This window comes from Eleginops maclovinus, chromosome 20, assembly GCF_036324505.1.
Source record: "Eleginops maclovinus isolate JMC-PN-2008 ecotype Puerto Natales chromosome 20, JC_Emac_rtc_rv5, whole genome shotgun sequence".
Classification (NCBI taxonomy): domain Eukaryota; kingdom Metazoa; phylum Chordata; class Actinopteri; order Perciformes; family Eleginopidae; genus Eleginops; species Eleginops maclovinus.
In genome coordinates this window covers 22,942,129-22,962,520 of record NC_086368.1, presented here as the reverse complement: position 1 = coordinate 22,962,520, position 20,392 = coordinate 22,942,129, and the positions used below count along the sequence as shown (strand labels likewise).

At 38.9% G+C, this 20,392-nt stretch overlaps 1 protein-coding gene across 9 annotated transcripts in view; it reads right to left on the bottom strand.

Annotated features, from left to right (window-relative positions):
* Nucleotides 1-14,929, bottom strand: part of slc2a9l2 (solute carrier family 2 member 9, like 2) — an 89,572-nt gene extending 74,643 nt beyond the window's left edge. The window contains exons 1-4 of one of the 9 annotated variants that reach the window (XM_063909869.1): nt 14,727-14,929; nt 13,944-14,017; nt 7,397-7,485; nt 2,228-2,329 (exon numbers count right to left, since the gene is read on the bottom strand). In XM_063909869.1, coding sequence (XP_063765939.1) covers nt 2,228-2,329; nt 7,397-7,468 — 174 coding nt within the window. In that variant the 5' untranslated portion in view covers nt 7,469-7,485; nt 13,944-14,017; nt 14,727-14,929. Of the gene's footprint in view, nt 1-2,227; nt 2,330-7,396; nt 7,486-7,567; nt 7,689-9,502; nt 9,615-10,203; nt 10,270-12,570; nt 12,752-13,943; nt 14,018-14,726 lie in introns of those variants that run through there. The other 8 variants (XM_063909873.1, XM_063909871.1, XM_063909877.1 and 5 more) reach the window with 8 other exon arrangements.
* Nucleotides 14,930-20,392: the final 5,463 nt, after the last annotated feature.

Genomic DNA, 20,392 nt, shown 5'->3' with positions numbered 1-20,392 from the left:
ACCCCGTGGGGTCAAAATGATCACAAGAACGGTGAGCAAAAATCCCAGAACCACACGGGGGGACCTAGTGAATGACCTGCAGAGAGCTGGGACCAAAGTAACAGAGGCTACCATCAGTAACACACTACGCCGCCAGGGACTTAAATCCTGCAGTTCCAGACGTGTCCCCCTGCTTAAGCCAGTACATGTCCAGGCCCGTCTGAAGTTTGCTAGAGGGCATTTGGATGATCCAGAAGAGGATTGGGAGAATGTCATATGGTCAGATGAAACCAAAATAGAACTTTTTGTAAAAACTCAACTCGTCGTGTTTGGAGGAAAAAGAATGCAGAGTTGCATCCAAAGAACACCATACCTACTGTGAAGCATGGGGGTGGAAACATCATGCTTTGGGGCTGTTTTTCTGCAAAGGGACCAGGACGACTGATCCGTGTAAAGGAAAGAATGAATGGGGCCATGTATCGTGAGGTTTTGAGTGAAAACCTCCTTCCATCAGCAAGGGCACTGAAGATGAAGCGTGGCTGGGTCTTTCAGCATGACAATGATCCCAAACACACCGCCAGGGCAACGAAGGAGTGGCTTCGTAAGAAGCATTTCAAGGTCCTGGAATGGCCTTGCCAGTCTCCAGATCTCAACCCCATAGAAAATCTTTGGAGGGAGTTGAAAGTCCGTGTTTCCCAGCGACAGCCCCAAAACATCACTGCTTTAGAGGAGATCTGCATGGAGGAATGGGCCAAAATACCAGCAACAGTGTGTGAAAACCTTGTGAAGACTTACAGAAAACGTTTGACCTCTGTCATTGCCAACAAAGGGTATATAACAAAGTATTGAGATGAACTTTTGTTATTGACCAAATACTTATTTTCCACAATAATTTGAAAATAAATTCATTAAAAATCCTACAATGTGATTTCCTGGATTTTTTTTTCTCATTCTGTCTGTCATAGTTGAGGTATACCTATGATAAAAATTACAGGCCTCTCTCATCTTTTTAAATGGGAGAACTTGTACAATTGGTGGCTGACTAAATACTTTTTTGCCCCACTGTATATACATTTAACCATTTTCCTATATCTTGCCCCTTGTCCTTTCCCTGGTAAAAAAAACCCATATGCCATACTGGTGTGCTAATCCCATCAACACCTGTGTCCCAATTGATGCAAGTACACCAAGTGCCCAAAGATGCAGTCAAAATAAAAGCATCAAAACTACTTTATGTTACATTTAGATAATAACACTTCATATTAATACATTTACTATAAACAAAAAACAGCAAGAAAATACGGAATATATTAAGCTCCAACAATTGGTATTCCCCTGGCTTCAAAGCTTTACATTTCCAAATTCCATATAATATGATAAATCATGACCTGCCATTTGGTTCTTAAATGCTTTCACAAAACCTACCCTGAATATTAAAAAAGCATCAAAAATATTTTTTCTTTTTTATATTATTTGAATCAAAGCCTGGGCATCGTCAGGACTTCAGAAAGGAAACATTACATGCAACAAGCTCTGCTTCAGTGCTTTTCAGATTTAATGTGTGTTATGTATTCGGTGCTACATTTCCTGTACTTGTGTCGGAAATACCAGAGCTGAGGGTTCTTTATAAAACGTATTATACCTGGTTGACTTCCAATTTCCTTATAATACATCATTCAAAGTGGCCATGCATCACTGGAAGCGTATATTGAGGCTTTTAAAGAACTGCAATTTCAGTTTTACAGTCTATGAAAATGTTTTGTAGTGTATTTTAAGCAATGTTATTTGTGCTAATTGTTTCCATGCCTGTATTTATTTCTTTATGTGACAAGAGGTCCTTAAGTAGCAATGCTCAACCAAGAAATAAAAAGGCCCATTTCATTTATTTTACACCTGGTTATGTATTTTTGTATGTTTTTTCTAAAGGGGCTCTATTATAATGTTACATTATGATTTAATTATGTTACGGAAGTAAAAAAAGGACTCAAATGGAGGTATTTAAGGAGGGGAACACACTACAGGAAAGCAAAAAATAATAATAATAATTAGGGCCCCTTTAATAAAACTGGTTTTGTTGTTGGTTTATTTTAAATGTGTGTTTTGAAATACTGTGAGAAACGGTACAGCCATAGACAAGAAAACTCTTATCTAAAAGAATGTTTATTGATTTTCTACTAGTACAAACAAAGGGAGTGAAACCTTGTTGCTTCTAAGCAAGCAGGAAACAGCATGCAACAGTTGGACTCACCAAAGTGGGAGCGTTGACCACGGAGAGGTTGTAGCCGTAAATGAAAGATGACCCCAGGGCACCGAAGAAGGCTGCGCTGAACAGACATGCTGTGACTGGCTGCTGGAGAGAGAGCACACAAAACACACTAAGCATACAAACATGAAGATGTAAGAGGCAATGTCAGACACATTGTTTTTGATAAATGTCAAGGTTGGAACAAAAACAAGGGAGTCCAGCAGAGGACGTTTCGTAAAGGCCTTGATATCCAGTCCAGAAAAAACTGGGATATTCCCTTGATAATGTCACTGCTTTAATGTGTGCAAGGATTGACATTGGCTGAGCAAAGAAAGACCACTGAGTGAAAAGGCAGCGGTTATACAAGCCCTGTAATTGAGTGAGAAATCAACTGCACATACTGCATCAAAAATGAATGAGAGTGAACAAGTCATAGGCCTAATATTAGATTTCAATTATGCTGTGGATAGGTAGTGCAGGTACATAAATTATTCACAGCAACACTGAAAAAAGTGTAAAGGCTCACAAGCGGTTAATTACAACCTATTATATAAAACAGAGACAGAGCAAAAACCATGAGGGAGATTTTGCAAATCACTTTTTGAGCTAAAACCATAAAGGCTCTCGCAAAAAAGAAAAGGCCACATTGTGATGAAATTCAAGACATATCCTTTGAGAGGATCCATTTCCATTTCATGGAACTGTGACAATTAGATCATGAGTTACCACATGAGCACTGTCGACAGAAGATAGTGGGGAGAATTAATGTAATGGGTTCATACTGTGCGTTGGGAAGATTGAATGCATTGTGATTTTTATGCTCTTTTTTCCATTCAATTAAAATGTGTCCAATACACAGTTTAAAAGCTTAGCCTGATATTACAAACTAAATGTCAAAGGTCCCCTATTATGCAAAATGCACTTTTTGCTGTCTGTTATGCATAAATATGTGTCCCCGGTTAACACTGAGAAGTGTTTCAGAAATAATGCTTGAAGTGGTTTGATCGTAATATGGCGTTTAACCACGGCAGCATTTAGCTGAGTTTCTCCGTTAGAAACTTCTCTCTTCAGATAGAGATCATGACGCTCCAAAAGGGACCAGTTTCTATGGGGAGGGCCATGTCAGCCCATCACTTCTCAAGGTTGCAATGTTGAGGATTAGAGCATACAATGTTGAATATGCCTCCTTTACAAGATTAAAGCAGAAAACATCTTGTGTGCATCCACAAGATGTTTTCTGCTTTAATGTTGTGTAGAGAAGTCAATGAAAGTACATTGAACGTTTCTCCCTGTCCACTTGTTCAAATTTATGATCGGATGATATTGCCATCAGCATTAAGTAATTAAATGTAATGTAATAAATTACTAAATTAGGCACTAAAGGCTTTATGAGCACGCCAGTTCAGCTAATGGCCTTTACTCCATGTAGCTCTAAAAACTGTTAACTGTAAAAGTCAAGGTAAAAGGAAACATCTGAGTGAAGATAGCAGGTAGTGGCTCCAGGGCGGATCAGAGGTGGAAAGCCTGTAACAAGTCAAACATTCAGTTATTTTAGCAGGGTGTCTGTACTAATTATAACAGTGAGTAAACTTGGACGCAACACATTCAAAGTTAGTGCCTTGAGAGTAGCGCTACGCAGGAAGTAGCCTAGTGTTGCACGGTGCACTGGTACTAGAAAGGTATCGCGATACCCTGCCGTTAAAAACGTTAGTAGCTACCGGTACTTTAAGAATGACATTGTTTTCATTTAAGAGCGATATTTCCTGTGTGTGTTAAGCCTCTGCAAGAAACGAAATTTGGAAGTATTTTGGTACATCTCTGCTAGGGCTGAACGATTTTGGAAAATAATCAAATTGCGATTTTTTTCCTCAATATTGCAATTGCGATTTAATATACGATTATTTTTTCAAGGTCCTCTTCTCATGTATTTTTCAACAAACACAAGCAATAAATCAATCGTGATTACAATCGTGAACCTCTTGAGGTAGCAACAGTAGCGAGGCACGTTCTGCACAATACCTAAGCTCGCGCAGCATCTTCCTTTTTAAAGCCACAATAATTCCACACAACTGACGTGCCGCCCCTCTTTGGTACCAAACTTCCAGCCGTGCACTCTCTGACGAGCCTGAGGCCATTGTGCAACAGGTTCAAGCGCAGCGTTGACTTCATTCCCTGCCTGCTCGGCTTCGCTCGGCTCCGCTCGGCTCGCAAGTCACGTGACCAGATCACGTGATCAGTCAAATCGCGTTTTGTCATATCGTGATATTATCGCAAATGCAATTAATCGTTCAGCCCTAATCTCTGCTGACGGAGAACACGCTGCTCTACATGATCACCGCCGCAGCTCCGCCCGTTGTGACGGGACCGGTGCCCGGAGCAAAACACGTACTTCAAGTTAACGACCTAACACACTGAAATATCTTATCTACATCTGGAACTAGCTAAACTAGTTATCATATGTTTATTCTTCACTGTCGGGTGACTCATTACTGGATCATTGCGCTGCATGAGACGGATACGACTGGCTGTCAGGAGAGGGGGAGAGGGGAATGAGAGCACTCCATTTATTTCTCCTGCGTTATTATATATATTTCTAAACTTTTTAATAATTAATAATGTAGTTCATCTACTAGAAGTAGTTTGTTTGACAGATTTTTTTCCCTCCAGGTTTAAAATAAAGCACAATAATGACATTTAGGCGGTTTTCCCTTTTTTAGGAAAAGAACCGAAAAAGTATCGAAATCGCAATTCTTGACTTGGTATCGGTATCGAAACGAAAATGTTGGTATCAACACTAGTAGGAAGTGTGTTAAATCAATGTTTTCTCTACAAATATGTTACATCTTCATGCCATTACACAATGCACTAACTCACTTTGAATATTATGCTTGCAATATGCACTGTCTCAGGAGACTTCTTCCCCAGTACAGCCCTCCTTTCCTATTTGCATGTACCATTGAAGGAGGCATATTCAACAAAATATCCCCACAGTTGTTTTGCATAATAATTGATTCCAGAATAAATTGAATTGAAGTGTTATCTTACAGAAAAAGCAGGTGGGAGCAAATGTATTGCATTGTTAGGCTATTCAAAATGTATCCATTTGAAAGGTGAATGGAGTGTTGGTAATTAATGCTTTGGCTTTGGAGCACATCCCTTATATTAGAGGCGTTGGGTAAGTATTTGCCATGGTAACATAATGTTAGCTTGAGGGTCACATGGTTTGTGAAAAAGAAAAAGAAAACTGCACTCACAACACACCCACATATTCCTCAAAGTATTGTAAATCAAAGCCAGCCATACACACAAGGGTCATATTACACATTTAGTTAATCTTATCCGGGGCTCATAACTTTTTCAGGGGATTCTCAAAGAAAATTAGACATTTCAAAAGAAGATCACAGAGAATAACCTTAAGGTATGAGATTAGGTTTAGTGAGATAGCCCAGATATCTAGTCATTTGTGGGAATTTCACAGGTTTTTCTTTGCATTCTCTCAGAGTCAGAAACTGATAAGTGAAGAAAGACCACCTGAAAGAAGTTGAACTCAAACATAAGCCTGGGAGACTGTGGCTGTGAGGTGGAGCAGTTGTCTAACAATTAGAAAGTTGGTGGTTTGATTCCAGCTTCTGCTATCAACATGGCGATTTAACCATGGGCACTTGGTTAAATCGACATCACGAGCTGCTCCAGATTGCATGGCCAATAATTAGTATTACTAGCTAAACCTCGTATAACTACTTGAATAACTATGCATATATGGATGTAGTTTCTATCTGACACCATCTGTATAATAGTTATTCCCCAACTACAAAGCTTTTCTGAAGTGAATTTAAGCATTGAGATAAGATACAAGTAATGGTGAAAAGCATTAGGTACCACGCCTACATTAGTGTTGCTACGTCTGCTCGACTGTGAAGAAGACAGTAACTGAAAAGCATTAGTGTGAAGTAACTCAGCAGATTTACTCAATTTCAGTACTGATGTACAACGTTGATGTACTTGTACTGCACTTGAGTATTTCCATTTTATACTACATTGTACTTCTACCCCACTGCAATTCCGGTACATTGACGAAGTACCTTCAGTTACTTTGCAGATATAGATTAATGATGTGAAATATAAATCAACCCTTAAATAAGACCTTATAAACAGCTGCAGTAAACTCACAAGCTGCCCTGCCGTATACAAACTCAATAAAACTGCATGAGTACTTTTACTTTTGGTACTTTAAGTATATCTTGATGATGATACTTTTACTTGAGACACGTTTTGAATGCAGGACTTTTACTTGTAACAGAGTATTCCTACACCCTGGTACTTCTACTTGTACTTCCACCTTTGCTGAATAGATGAATGATCAAACTACAGTATGGTAAAAAAAACAAAAACATTTTTCTTGGCAGGTCTCTATCCTGGAGGATCGTACTTTGGAAATCTGGAAATGTGTTATCTTTGAGGGGAGGTTTATTGCTGGTTACTAGGAGGCTGTTGATACAGCTGACATCACCCTGGCAGCTAAATCAAAGTTATAGCTCTAATGTTTACATAGCCACTGGTACAGGGGGAATGAGATCAAGTGAGTGGTGTACAGGTCATATTTTTATCAGAACGTTATCTCTAACACAATAATAGAAACTTATAAACATGGCAATAAACATGTTTTTTAGAAGTGATTTTCCGCTACGACGTTTCGGCGTGTATAGATAAATCATATTAACACAATGTGGAAACATGCGGATCATCCTAAATAAATATACTGTTTTAAGATCACCAGGATAAAGGGATGTGTAAAGACTTTTAACATTTTAAAAACTTAGCAAATGTTTCATCTTAAAATGCAATTCTCCTTTTTTTAAAACATGAATGAGATATTGTAACTGTTGCACAGGAAAGATTGCCTCTATTTCAGCAGCAGGTTGAAAAGCTCACATAGGATTTTGGATAACACCACAGATCATGTCGTCAGCTGTGGCTTTCTCACAAATACATCCAACATATTAATGGGTTAAGGTGTGACATAGCAGCCGAATAACAAAAGCATGTCAAACAACCGTGACAACCGTGTTCAGTCAGTGAACTTATACAAAAGGTGTTGTTGTTTGGTGGCTGGAGAGTAATAATTATATGATTAAATATTCTATTATATGATTGAGCTTGTGAGTCACTCACCTGTTCAGAGGTCTTCCCAGAGTCTTTCATCGCTTGGTCGGCTGCCTGCTGATCCTCCTGCGGTTTGTGCATCCTAACGTTTCAGCAACCTAAAGTGAAAATGATTATTAGCTCATACAGAAGAACTATGTTTCACAACAAAGAGGGGGAAGTGGAACTTAATAGGGATACCTCTGAGTGAACCATCTGTTCAAGAGGAAAAGACTATATTTTCTGACACCCACATACCATAGTATGCCGAGAAATATCACAACTTGGTGATAACTTTAGGAATTATCCAGAAGCTAAATTCAACAGTAAAACCAGCTATCCAACATGCAAAAAGAAACAGGAAATGACTGTCTCTTTACCTTGGCAGTTTGAATACTAGTTGACAGTTACAACAACACAGGGGACAATTCAGTTCTAGAGCAAATAAATAGCAAATGATAAGCCTGAGTCTGCCACCTTGTGGTTATACCAATATAATTATCAGAAATACTGGAAACTCGACATAAAAAGGCAGAAGTTGTATAAAATCTTCGTTCTTTCTGACCTTGCAGGTGATACGTGATAGCTGTGTAAAGAAGTGTTCACATTTTACAGCCTAGGCAGATTTTCAGGTATGAAAGCCATTTTTTTTTAACCAAGATTTGAAGAAGGGTTTAACTAAAGCAGAGGTCAAGTGTGAAACATTTTTAATCTATGCTCATTTTAAACCACCGTGCTGCAACAAGAAGAAGCTAACTAACCCCAATGACACACATTTCCTCTATCTATCTTCTTCCTTTTTCTTTCAGCATGTCGACACAGTCTGGGGGAGAAAATCAGTTTTTTCTTGCAGAGTAAGTGAAAGACGATCCGATCCGTCTCAAAAGAGAAGACCTAATCTATCTGCCGGCTCACATTGAGTAGATACTGAAAGAAATTACAAAAATTTAGAGAAAGAGGATTAAAAAAAAGCTGTGTTCACAGAAGTGGAAAAAATCTCCAATGTGCAGCAAGGACAAGTCTTCCTGAATGGTTACTTTACTGAAGGACTTGTACTTACTCATGGTGGAGCACTGAGCATCTGAGGGGTAAAGAAGGATAGTTCATTGGTTATTAGCCTATGTGTCGTTGTGCATGTGTTGCATTTTTCATTGTTCACTCTGCAGGGGGAGCAGAATGATAGCTTTTATTGTGAAGGGTAAGAAATAAAGAAGTGGATTTGGTGTGCAACTAAAAATATTGACCTGAAACGAAATGCATAATGTTTTTGCCGATTCAGATTCACGTTGTGTGTGAAAGTATTGATGAAAAAACAACAGGTTAAAAAAAAAAAGAATTGATAATACTGGCATGTAACAAGTACTCCAACAGGTGTGGTTTTAACAATCACACGCCTTGTACTTGACAATCAATGGATTTTGTGAAAATGGTAGAGGAAAACATTGCTATGCACCAGGTGTCAAAATTTCAGAGCTCAAACACAAGGCCTCAGTGAACAAACGTTTTCAACGGATTTGGGCGTCACTGATAGAAGTCAGCCTAGATAATACTGCTGTGCTGACTTCCGCTCCTGCTGCACAGTTAATAACACTTGATGGGATTTGGTCAGCTACAGAATGTTAATCAGTACCTGATTGGATGACTGGAATGAAGATCAGCAGGACTCGGTGTCCTATGGAGCTAAATTAAAAGCCTTTGCCTTGGAGTGAATTCGTAAGCTGACTGAACAGTTTCCCTTACAAAAATGTCTGTTTAATTAAACAACTGTAACTGTTTGGATATATTGGCTTTTATTCCAATGTCAGTTCAAAATTGATTATTTCCACTTCAGCTTTCAGACATTTTTTAGAGCTCTAATTGGGGTAATGCCAAATGAGTCAGTTTCAGTACATTAAGAACACATCATATTCATAGTTCATCTTCACGATTTGTCATCACTATTGAGGGTCAAATCTAGATAACCTATAATGAAATTCGACTCGACTTGAAATAGTTTTAAAAACTCTGAACTCAGGTTACTACAAGTAATCCAATCATGACATGCAATTGAATTCAGGACATTTATATCTCACACATTGGTTACAATATATTACCTATACTGTAAATATCAAAACAAAAAAGAAGACTCATACTTACAGCCTTACAATTTAGTTGTGCATAAAAAAAAAAATCAATACTGCAGAGTAGATGCACAGGAAAAAGAAAAAAAAAGAAGTTCATCCATGTGCGTCAAGAGTCCACTATCTGGCTGTTTGTGTAACATGCAGAGGAAATCAGGTTGGTTAGCTATCAGGGATGTGTTATTGACTTTTGGTAGTAGACAAAGTGAACTGCTACCAGTTTATTTTTTAGCAAATTGGAAGAAAATCCAGTCTCGCAATAGAGGTTATTGCCATTGCATCGTAGTTTATTCTGAACAAGGTATTAGTCTGAGGCCGTTGGACGTTAGTTACCATATTGTAAATACTGCATATTTACATGACAGCAAAAAAGTCTATCATTTACATTTTCAGCTGAGAAGTGCTGAGAATCACTTTTCCCATCTGTGTAGCAGGTTATGTGTTTATAGATGCTGGGGCTGATGGTTGAAATCCAATCTAACAGTGGTGTAAAGTAACTGAGTATTTACCCAAGTATCTGAGTATCATCTTGATTACAGGACTTTAACGGTAACAGAATATTCCTAAACTCTGGCACTTCTACTTTTACTTTAGTACAAAATCTAGATGGAGTACTTTTCCCGCCTCTGCAATTCCAAGATATTTTCTGATATCATTATAAATCATGATATGGCAAATGTAGAAATTATGGAGAAATATTACTTTGGTTAAACTCACCCAGACACAGGCTGTGTATCCAGTGCTCTCAAGGTGACTACTGACCTGACAGGACACAGAAATGACCGTCGTCTGTCTCTGTCGAATGATTAACTTTGATGAGCCCCCCCCCCCATTTGTTTCCTGGTCTCTCTTTGTTATATAGAACTTGGGTAAGCAGCGTTCCAAAAAGAATCATTAACTGTTTCTGTACGGTTTGACAGCACTACTCTATATACTGTATTTCACATAATAAGATACACCAATGAGGAAATTAAGCCAGCAAGAAGTACTTGCTGTAAATCACAAGCACAGAGGAAGTGACTGATGAATAATTGATCTTTATTTTAACAAACCATTCAGTGAAGTGATACAAATTTGAACAGATTGTTGATTAAGATCCTGTGGCACAATAAAGAATACTCGTCACCAGAAAGTATTTATGCACATCATAAGCCCCCTATACATCCCTCATGATATTAAAGGGACCCCATTATGCTTTTGGAGTTTTCCCTTTCCTCTAATGTGTTATGCAACATCACAATGTAACACTTGCTTGTATTGGCTAGCACTCCAACACATTGTACGTGATAGGCTAATGGGTGGGAAAATCTCTAAGCGTTTGACCAATCAGAGCAGACTGGGCTCTAGTTTCAGACAGTGGGTTAAAAGAGGCACAAAATACAAATATGGAGATAGCATAATACGGGCCCTTTAAAGCAGATCATGCAAAAATGAGTACCTTTTTCTATAAAATTGACATTAACAGTAAAAACCCCGGTGTAAGCTTGAAACCCTGTCAAATGTGCCTTCTGACATCATCAGCAGTGTTGATTCAAGGAGGGAATTACAGCTTTACTTTTTTTTAGGTAGTCAATCAGTGCAGGGAGTACTCAATGGAAGAACAAGACTACTGAAATGATAATCACCTTGAGAAGAATGAAAATCTCTAAAAGCACCTCTCCGCATCGAGCCAACCGTTTACAACAACTTACTGTCTCCTTTAGTCAGAAGGTCGTTGGTAGATAAATCAGCAATAACCTTAAGGAGACCAGGTTGGTACAGCATATTGCAGATTAAGTGATTTTTTTTTTCTCCATGCCTCATGTATTACTCCCTAGTTGCACATTATGTTAAAGCAAGGGACACATACAGAACATAAATACAAGATGAGAAAATAACGGCTTTGTTCACAGCCACCAAGACAAACAGGAGCATCGAGAAACCGTTCAAGGTTAAAACACGTCTCAATAATTCAAGGGTCACCTGTGATGTGGTATTTCCAGTTTAGTATATTGAACTGGACATTGAGCCTCGTGCTTCTGCCAATGCTTAAACCCCTTAACCTTAATAAGGAGAGAAAACAAGCAGATCTCCCGCACAGACGACATAATGACCCAGGGTCATAAAACTATTTTCTACTTCTAAAAGAGTCTTGCTTTTTGGCTTAGGAGTTGAAATAATCCGTTTTGATTCAGGGTTAGAAATGACACATAATCTTGTGATGACTGATGAATAAACCTTGAAGTAAAGCCTGCTCAACAAAAAGTTAAAATCTCTCTTTACTCTTAGTCCATCAAATAATGTCAGCTTTATTTACAGACCAAAGATCCTAATCTATGCTCATTTTAAACCACTGTGCTGCTACAAGGTGAAGATCATTGTAATACTTTTTTTCCCCAAGTGTTACAATGATCCCCAATGACACACATTTCCTCTATCTATCGTATTCCTTTTTTTCAGCATGTCGAGAGAGTGACTGAGAAAATCTGATAGGGCTTTCATGCAAAGTGAAAGACACAGCGCTCACTTTGATGAACTCTACATCAACCTTTGATTGATTGATGTCTTTCATGGCCTACCTTTGATACCACCATTAAATACAGTGAATGCAATCTATTTGTCAGCACTGAATCAAGAAATTGTTTCTAATAAATCGTAAAATCAAAACAACTGCATCATGCTTTAAGGAGATTACACAATAGCGATGAGATTACCCACTGACGAAAGTTTTGGATTCCTACTGCTGCAGCGGCACATTACAAACTTTTCACTGATGAAGCATGGAGCCACTGCAGACGGTATTAACCAACTACTTTCACTTTTGCTATTTCACGCAGACACTTGACAATAGTTTGTTGTGCTGCCAGCATTATTCAAGGGCCTGTAGTATTAATCTGCATGTGCATCAGTAAACAAAGTGATTCCAAAGCAACCCAGACAAAAATATCACAGATTCCCACTTCCTAAAACAAAGAAAGAAACAATGTTAAATGACGTTGAGCCCTCTTCTTCTCTGTACAAGTAAACCATGAGTCAGACTTGACAACAGCAGCTCACACAAGAGTCATTATTAATAAGTTATAGGAAGGAAACCCTAGTACTTACTTTGAATAATGTTTGGATGCATCCTGGCACTGAGTCGACGTTGAAGTTTTAAAGTTTTCAATTCTAACGTACAGAAACCATGTTGGAAGAAAATCAGTTTCTCTTATTATGAGAGGAACCATAGGAACAGTGGAGAGTGTCCATCCAGAGTATCCATGCTCCATTGTCCTGCAGCATTCCTTGCAAACCCCCTAAAAAACCCCCACCCCCCACCCCAACCAACTCAACTAAACGCAATTGGCCAAACTCCAGAAAGACGTCCTCAGATCACACAGTATCTAGATCGTGGCAACTACAAAATAAAGCTCTCCTCTACCAGACGAATTCCTGATAAAAGGAGCAACAAGCGCATTCTAGAAAAAGAGGAAGAAAAGAGTTTCTGCCACTGGTGGAGCTTAAGCACACACACTTCAGCTTGTTACATAAAAACAGCACAAAAGCTTGGTTTTTAATCCAAGACAAAAACCTCTCCTCAGGCATCCTTTACCCGGATCAATGGAGGCTTTATTCTCCCTTGGCTTCACATTGATTATTTTGTAGGAACTACTGTGCGGGAGCAATCATTATAACAAACATGTGAGTGAGCCACATTTCTGCCCTGCGGAAACTGCATGAAAGACGGCTTCGAGGATAATTAACAGAGTCAAAAACATTGACATATTTTTGGTTTGGGCTAGACTGGAGGATAGAACAAATTGAAGTGAATAAGGTTTAGGAACTGCCATGGGATAAAAGATATGGCCCAAGTAATGAAACTCAGGCTTGTATACTTGACACCCCCTACGGGACTTGCCCTGGAGTCTAGGTAACAGAAGTGTAAGGTTTCCCAGGTTGTGGATAGACTTGTCAGTGGGAACAGAACCCATGGACAGAGGATAAAAAACAAGGGTCTACATGTCATCATAGCTACTGTATCCTTTGCCTCGGTTTTTCCACTGTGCAGAGCTAAGTACTATAACTTTACTATCTAAAGTATATTTGCCAGAACTGACGATGTACATATTATACAACACTGTATCTGTGTTGAGTGGTTCTGCCCTTGAATCATGTGTCCTAAATCAGTTATTACAGTTACTCTAGTATTGATTCTAAATGGTAAAGTTCTTCCCATATCTCATGTCCTACATTTGTTTATCTCAAAGAACTTTTTTTTCCTGTGGTGCATGGTCCTTCAAAATGATGTCAGCAGCTGTGTTAAACATTGACTTTCCCGCTGCGAGTGTCCCCAACAGACAACTATGTTTTACTCTGCACACAACACTTATTGTGAATCAAACATATGTAAATATCATGAAAACCCAAATATGAACTTGATAGCAAAATCATGGAATGTGTAAGAAAGAAAAATAAATCAATAGAGAAAGAAAACTCACCGAACTCTTGAGACTATGGTCGTCCAAAATCAGGCTTTTCGTGCAGATTTCACATCCAAAGTAAGTGCAGGAACCTAATTTAAAAAAGCACCATTATCACATGAGAAATAGCTGGCTAACTTAATTTACTCTCGCTGGACATGAACCAAAAGCAGTTTGAGCCACAGGGCAGAGTGCTGCTAAAGGAGTCAGTCAATCATCTGCTCCATGCATTTTGGCAAAGTTAATAAATACGTTTTGAAAGACAACTAATGAACCACAGTTAGGACTCTCTGTATATCACTTTTAAATGTTTTATTTAAACATCCACTTAAACCCTTAAAATGTGTACAGGCACTTTTATAACCTGACATTCATTGTGACATCTGAAACAGTGTCATCAATTTTTGAGTTGAGCTCAACAGTGCATTGTGGTCAGGCTGAAACTGGGTTCTCTTTCTTAGTTCCTTAAAGATCATGACACAATATTCGTTACAGTGTTGCTACATATAAACAGGCCTGGGGAGTAACGGATTACCTGGGAATACGTAATCAAGATATGTTTTTTGTTACAGTTACACAAAACAAAAGACATAATCAGATTATGCTTACACACTCCAGTAAAACATTTGCTAGTCTTCCACTTCATTAATATGTTAGTCCTCTAGTTCAAATAACGCTTTCATTGGCTGGAAATCGGAATTGGTAAGTGTACAGGCAGAATTTGCTTTCTGTTTTTCATGAGTGAGAGTGTGTGTGTGTGTGTGTGTGTGTGTGTGTGTGTGTGTGTGTGTGTGTGTTCACCTTTTTATCTTCTCTTATAGGTTGCTCCAACAGACCCAGTGTAAACCAATATGCCACAAAAGATAAAGTTATTCAGGGAAATTGTTCAATTCTTCTTGCTCTCATAAAGACAGAGTAGTGTTACGTTCCCGTATGCTGTGCAGTTAGCCTGTAGGCAGATCCTGGTTTGGCCCACTAACCTGTGGTGGTGGAGGGGGAGGAATTCCTCTTGTTAATCTTTATCATTTTTTATGATAGCAAACTGTGTGCATAAACATTGTGAGAGAAATGTGACCCCAGGTATGTGCTCACCGCCCCCTTCTTCTGTGGAGCGACGGGGATTGGGAAAAAAAAACTGGACTTGAGAACACACTCTTTCACTGGACGGAGACAAATACAAATTCTGTGAGCTTAGAAAGAATGAGCCACTGTGAGATGCGTCGTCATCTCTCATATTTTCAAGAAGAATATTGACCATTGACATTTGCATTCCTGGGTCCTAGAGTTTTCTTGACCAGATAAGGGTGTGTCAAATCAAGTCAAGTTTGTTTAGAGTCCAAAAACCCCAATTTGGCCTTAAGGAATTTACTACAATCTGTACAACATACACTGTGCTTAGAGCCTCAGGGGAAACTAAGCACCTCGCTGTTGTATTATTATATTGTTGCTGCTATAACACCTGAATGTCCCTACGGTGATCAATAAAGGTCCACCTTATGTAAGATTGTAAATTAATGTAAAGAAAATGGACCCAGGAGGATGTCAAGCAACTTCCAGCTCCTACACAGACAAACAACACAAGAAAAGGTTTACTTAAGTACACCATTCACACTAAAAGAAGGGAAATAAACAAGGAGAGAGCGATAATACACAGGATGTGTATTCAATAAGTTTAAACAACGGTGAGTAAGAGATAAGTCTAGCTGAAGGCTAACTTGTGGTCAACAGTGAGTTAGATGTTTATCGCTCCACCCTTAGATGGTACTGTCTACATGAACGTTGTACATTGACACTGCAGCCAGCTGTTACATAACAAAAATCCTCCCACTATCTCATTGAAGTCATGACTCAGTGAAAACTATGTAAATAATAAACCTTAAATGTGTGGGCAAAATCAAACCTCCCTGTATTATGTCTATAAAAAGATAACACATAAAATGCAGCACTTAAGAAAGTGATACAATATTAACACATCAATACTTATAATCCAGTGAATACGTTTAAGAAGGTGAAATACGACATGGGTAATTACTGCCATGGATGACTGCCATTATTGATCCATTTGAAGAGTTTTTCTTATAATTACAATGTCTATAAAATGTACAAAATACCGTGACAAATTGCCAATGTATTCAGATTGATTTTTCATCCAAATATTCCAAATAAAAAGATATTCTATTTATTGTGATGTAACAAAAGAAAAGCAGCACATCTATGTAATTCATAATATCTACTGTACCCAAGCACACCTTTTCATGCTGATGAATATATTGATTGTCAAAGATGTTTATTCATTTTATACTTACTAATTGATGAATCGATCAACAATCACATCTAATTGCCTTTTTTTAAAATCTCTACACTGAATGACGGACCTGAATCATCAAGCAGTCTTCCAGCTACACCAGACACATTTGAAAAAGAATTTCTACTTGTGAAAGAAAGACGAGTAAACATAGTCGATGATGTCCTTAATGTCTTCATGGAACCAAAAGTACTGAAAGCTAATCTAAAAATGGAGTTTACAAATGAGAAAGCTGTGGATAGTGATGGTGTGTCAAGAGAGGCATACTCCGCGTTCTTGAAACATTTCTTGGAACAGTGTGAGGGGGAAGAAGGATGAGTACCCAGACTACAACCAGACTATTCCGAGAAGAAATGGCAAGCTCTTGGAAGAGTGTGGTTGAAAGGATACCTGGACCACAAATTCATGCTAATCAGACTGTCACCAGCTTTTGTTCTAGCCTGTTGTCAAGGAGTTAGTTCGGTGGATGAAGAGTTGTTGATGTCATTTGCCAGATTTCTTTCAGGGAATGAGCATGCATCGCTTGAAAAAGCACTACAGGGCAACATTGATGAAACTGTTGAAGAGGACTTACTTGAGATCTTCTCAAGAATGGGCTCACACTGCCTGCCCTCTAAAGACAACTTACGAGCTGCCATCTTAACAATGGCGCACAAAGCTCTGATTCCAGAGCCTAAGCTCATAATTGACTGTTTCCACTCCAGTATTCACAATGCTGTGCCACCACTCATAACCAAAGAGAGCATAATGGAGCTTTACGAATCTAAGAGGCCAACTAAAAAGAAAGTGGCCCGGATGATAAAGCCATCAACTGAAAGTCTAAATCCACAAGAGCAGACAGCTCTTCACCACCTGCTACGGTATGTTAGAAGCATCGACCAAAAGAAATTGGAGATCTTCTTACGCTTCTGCACAGGATCCACTGTGCTGTGCAAAGATACAATCGAAGTAACTTTTAATAGATTGTGTGGTCGCAGGCCTGTAGCACACACATGTGGAGCGGTTCTTGAGAACAATAGAATTCATTATTCTCATGGGCCCTTATACGTTATGAAATTATTTGAAACTAATCATGTTAAATGTTAAAGTTGTTGATGAAGTTAATTATTGGAAATAAACAAAACATCGAAAATCAGAGTTGGTTGCGCTGCATTTGCCATGTAAGCACCATGGATAGCTTCGTAGCTCAGCTGACCTTGAAAAGCACCGCAGACCATGCTAAAAAAAACGCTGTTAGAGCCATCTTCACTTTTCATTATGAATTATTGGAATTATCACTGTATGGACACCACATGGATGACCACATGGATGAGACACTGAGTGCCATACAGTAGGCCCTTTTTACCACCATGCAGTGCCTGCTCATTGGAAAGTTTAAGATGATAGAATGTTTAACACAATAGCCTATGGCACATTTGTAGGTTACCTGAATGATACCCATGAAGCAGAACTGAATATGGAGAAAACGCTGAAAGTCTCTGACTTTAACATTCTCTGTGCCCCGGTCGGCTCTGGCAGTCCTTGGACAGCCACCTGATCTCTTGACTGCCTCCAATGATTTTTGGGTCACTGCTGGTAGTGAATGCATTCATCCAGATAATTTTACGGGAAAACCCGTCAATGCAGCCGTTTATACAGATACCGAATGGTTTCAGTTTGTCATAGGAGTCGAAGTGCAATATATTATTGGGCCCTTTTGCAAAATACCTTCGGCGATGGAGACGTCTTAGTCCTCTGAGTTCAACACCCCGTGGGTCAAGTTCTTTCAGAATTATCGGATCTCTTCTTTCTTGACGCGCAATCCATTCTCCATGCGTTTTCTGTACATCCACCTATACCCACAGAGCTGGCCAGATGTTTTTAACTGTTCCTCAATGAACTCAACTACACGATCCAAAGTGGTGTAGTTCTTGCGCGGAGAAAGACCACACGACTTCAGAATTCGTGTTAAATGTCTTTGAGACATAACGGTGACGACTTGCAAGTAAAGTAACTATGTATTTAGAATGAAGTCCCAGGTCAAAATACAGCTTAACTAATTATTGAACTGTCATACTGTCCTACATAAAGAAACACAATCCGAAATGCAGGTCCTATCTCATGCAATATTTTGTTGCAACACCCTGAGAAAATTACGGAACCCGTAAAGGGACATGGGGAAATAAAAACAAAAATTAAAATGTTTGTCGTGCTCACGCGAAAGTTTTGCGTCATCACCAGAAAGTATTTTCTACGGTGGCTGCGAGGGGATCATGAAAAAAAGAAGAGAAAGAAAAGTAGGCTACCTAAGCGAAAACTGTCAATGTGTTTTGTACGACGGAGTATTAGGGCCACATATGAAGAAAAAAAAATATTTTTGCCGTGACGAGATTAAAGTCGACACGGCGACTTTAAAGTCGACATTAAACTCGAAATGTCGAGAATAAAGTTGAAATGTCATGACGAGTTTAATCTCGACATGTCGAGATTAAACTCGAAATATCGAGAATAAAGTTGAAATATTATGTCGACTTTAATCTCGACGTGTCGAGATAAAACTCGAAATGTCGAGAATATAGTTGAAATTAGTTGGGAGACATAGTACCGCTCCCACAGGTCCTGCACTGAATCCGAAATGGCTTGTGTAGATCATTTGGTCAAATTATACTTCCGAATTGGATTTAACAATAAAGAGATCCTCGCTGTTTTAGCGCAGAACCACAGTGTGGTGATTAGTGTAAGAACCATGCGTGACTCAAACTGCACCTGTGGAGCGGTTGCTTTCTCTCTGAATAGTTTTCAGTGTCAATTGACATAAAATCGAGATTATTCTCGACATGTCGAGATTAAAGTCGACATAATATTTCAACTTTATTCTCGACATTTCGAGTTTAATGTCGACATGTTGACTTTTAAGTCGCCGTGTCGACTTTAATCTCGTCACGGCAAAACTTTTTTTTTTCTTCATATGTGGCCCTAATACTCCGTCGTAGTTTTGCGAGGTCTTTTTTGCGAGATCTTGCAAAATGTTCTAACCTATCATGCGCCCAGTGAGAGCCATAGTAAAGGCTTTTTTTACTCTCGGTTTCTTCAGACCGCTGTTAACAATGATAAAGCATCGATTATCTTTTTTTATTTAATTTAATTACATTTTCCGGTTTTCGTTTCATTTCGCGGGGCTCTACCTTCGTTAGAGTTCAGTGTGACTGATAGCGCGAGCACCCTCAGCACTGCGGCACCGGTCGCCGGTGTGTGTGATACAGTGATGGGGGATGTTACTGCATTAGCCTAGGTACTATATTGAGTGGATTTTCTGCTCACCTTGTCGTTTTTCATCCTCCTGATGTCCTCTTCTGGGACCGCTCTGGAACGAAAGAACATTTCCAAACCATCCTCCATGTTTGACTGTGCGACGTAGACGGCCTCTTTGACTATTGCTTAGCTGTGTAGTTCTAGACAGTAAACGACGGGCTCCGACCGACGGTATGTTATGAATAAAGGCATTAGGCCTACATAGCAACGTAAAGTCATGCAATCACAGTATTCCAGTCCCGCCTAAAACAAACCCTCATCTTTCTACTCAAACCACCACCCCAATAAATCCATGCCCATTGAACATCTTTGTTTGAACTCTCCCAACCCCAACCCTTCCCCTATTGTAAAATAAATGCAAAATAAATATAATTTATTATTAATTGTGTTTCTGCCTCTGCTCATTTGTTACAACAATCTAAAAGCTGTTAGAAAAAAAAAAAGGTACAGTTTTTTAATTTATTACATATTCTTCTTTCTGTGGTTTTGCATTCACCACACATACCAAAGAAAATTCCTTGAATGTGTAAGCCTACCTGGTAATAAAAAACGATTCTGGATCATTTATCTGTATAAGGTTGAGACTGTACAACAATAAAGTAAGGCAGGTTAAGATAACCTTAACCTGCCTCAGACAGTTTACTACCCAAAGAGATAGTCAACATTGAGGCACTGGATTTACCTTTCAATTACATAATAGGTAACTTACATAATGAGTGAAAGAGAGGCTTTCTCACGTGCTCCTCTGTGTCTCCGCACCCCACTAGGATCTTCAGTTTGTGCCTTAAAGCATAATAAAGACTCCCTCGAAACACCTGCGCATAAACGTGCTTGAAAAGTAGATACATGCAAAACAGCGTGAAAAGGAAAA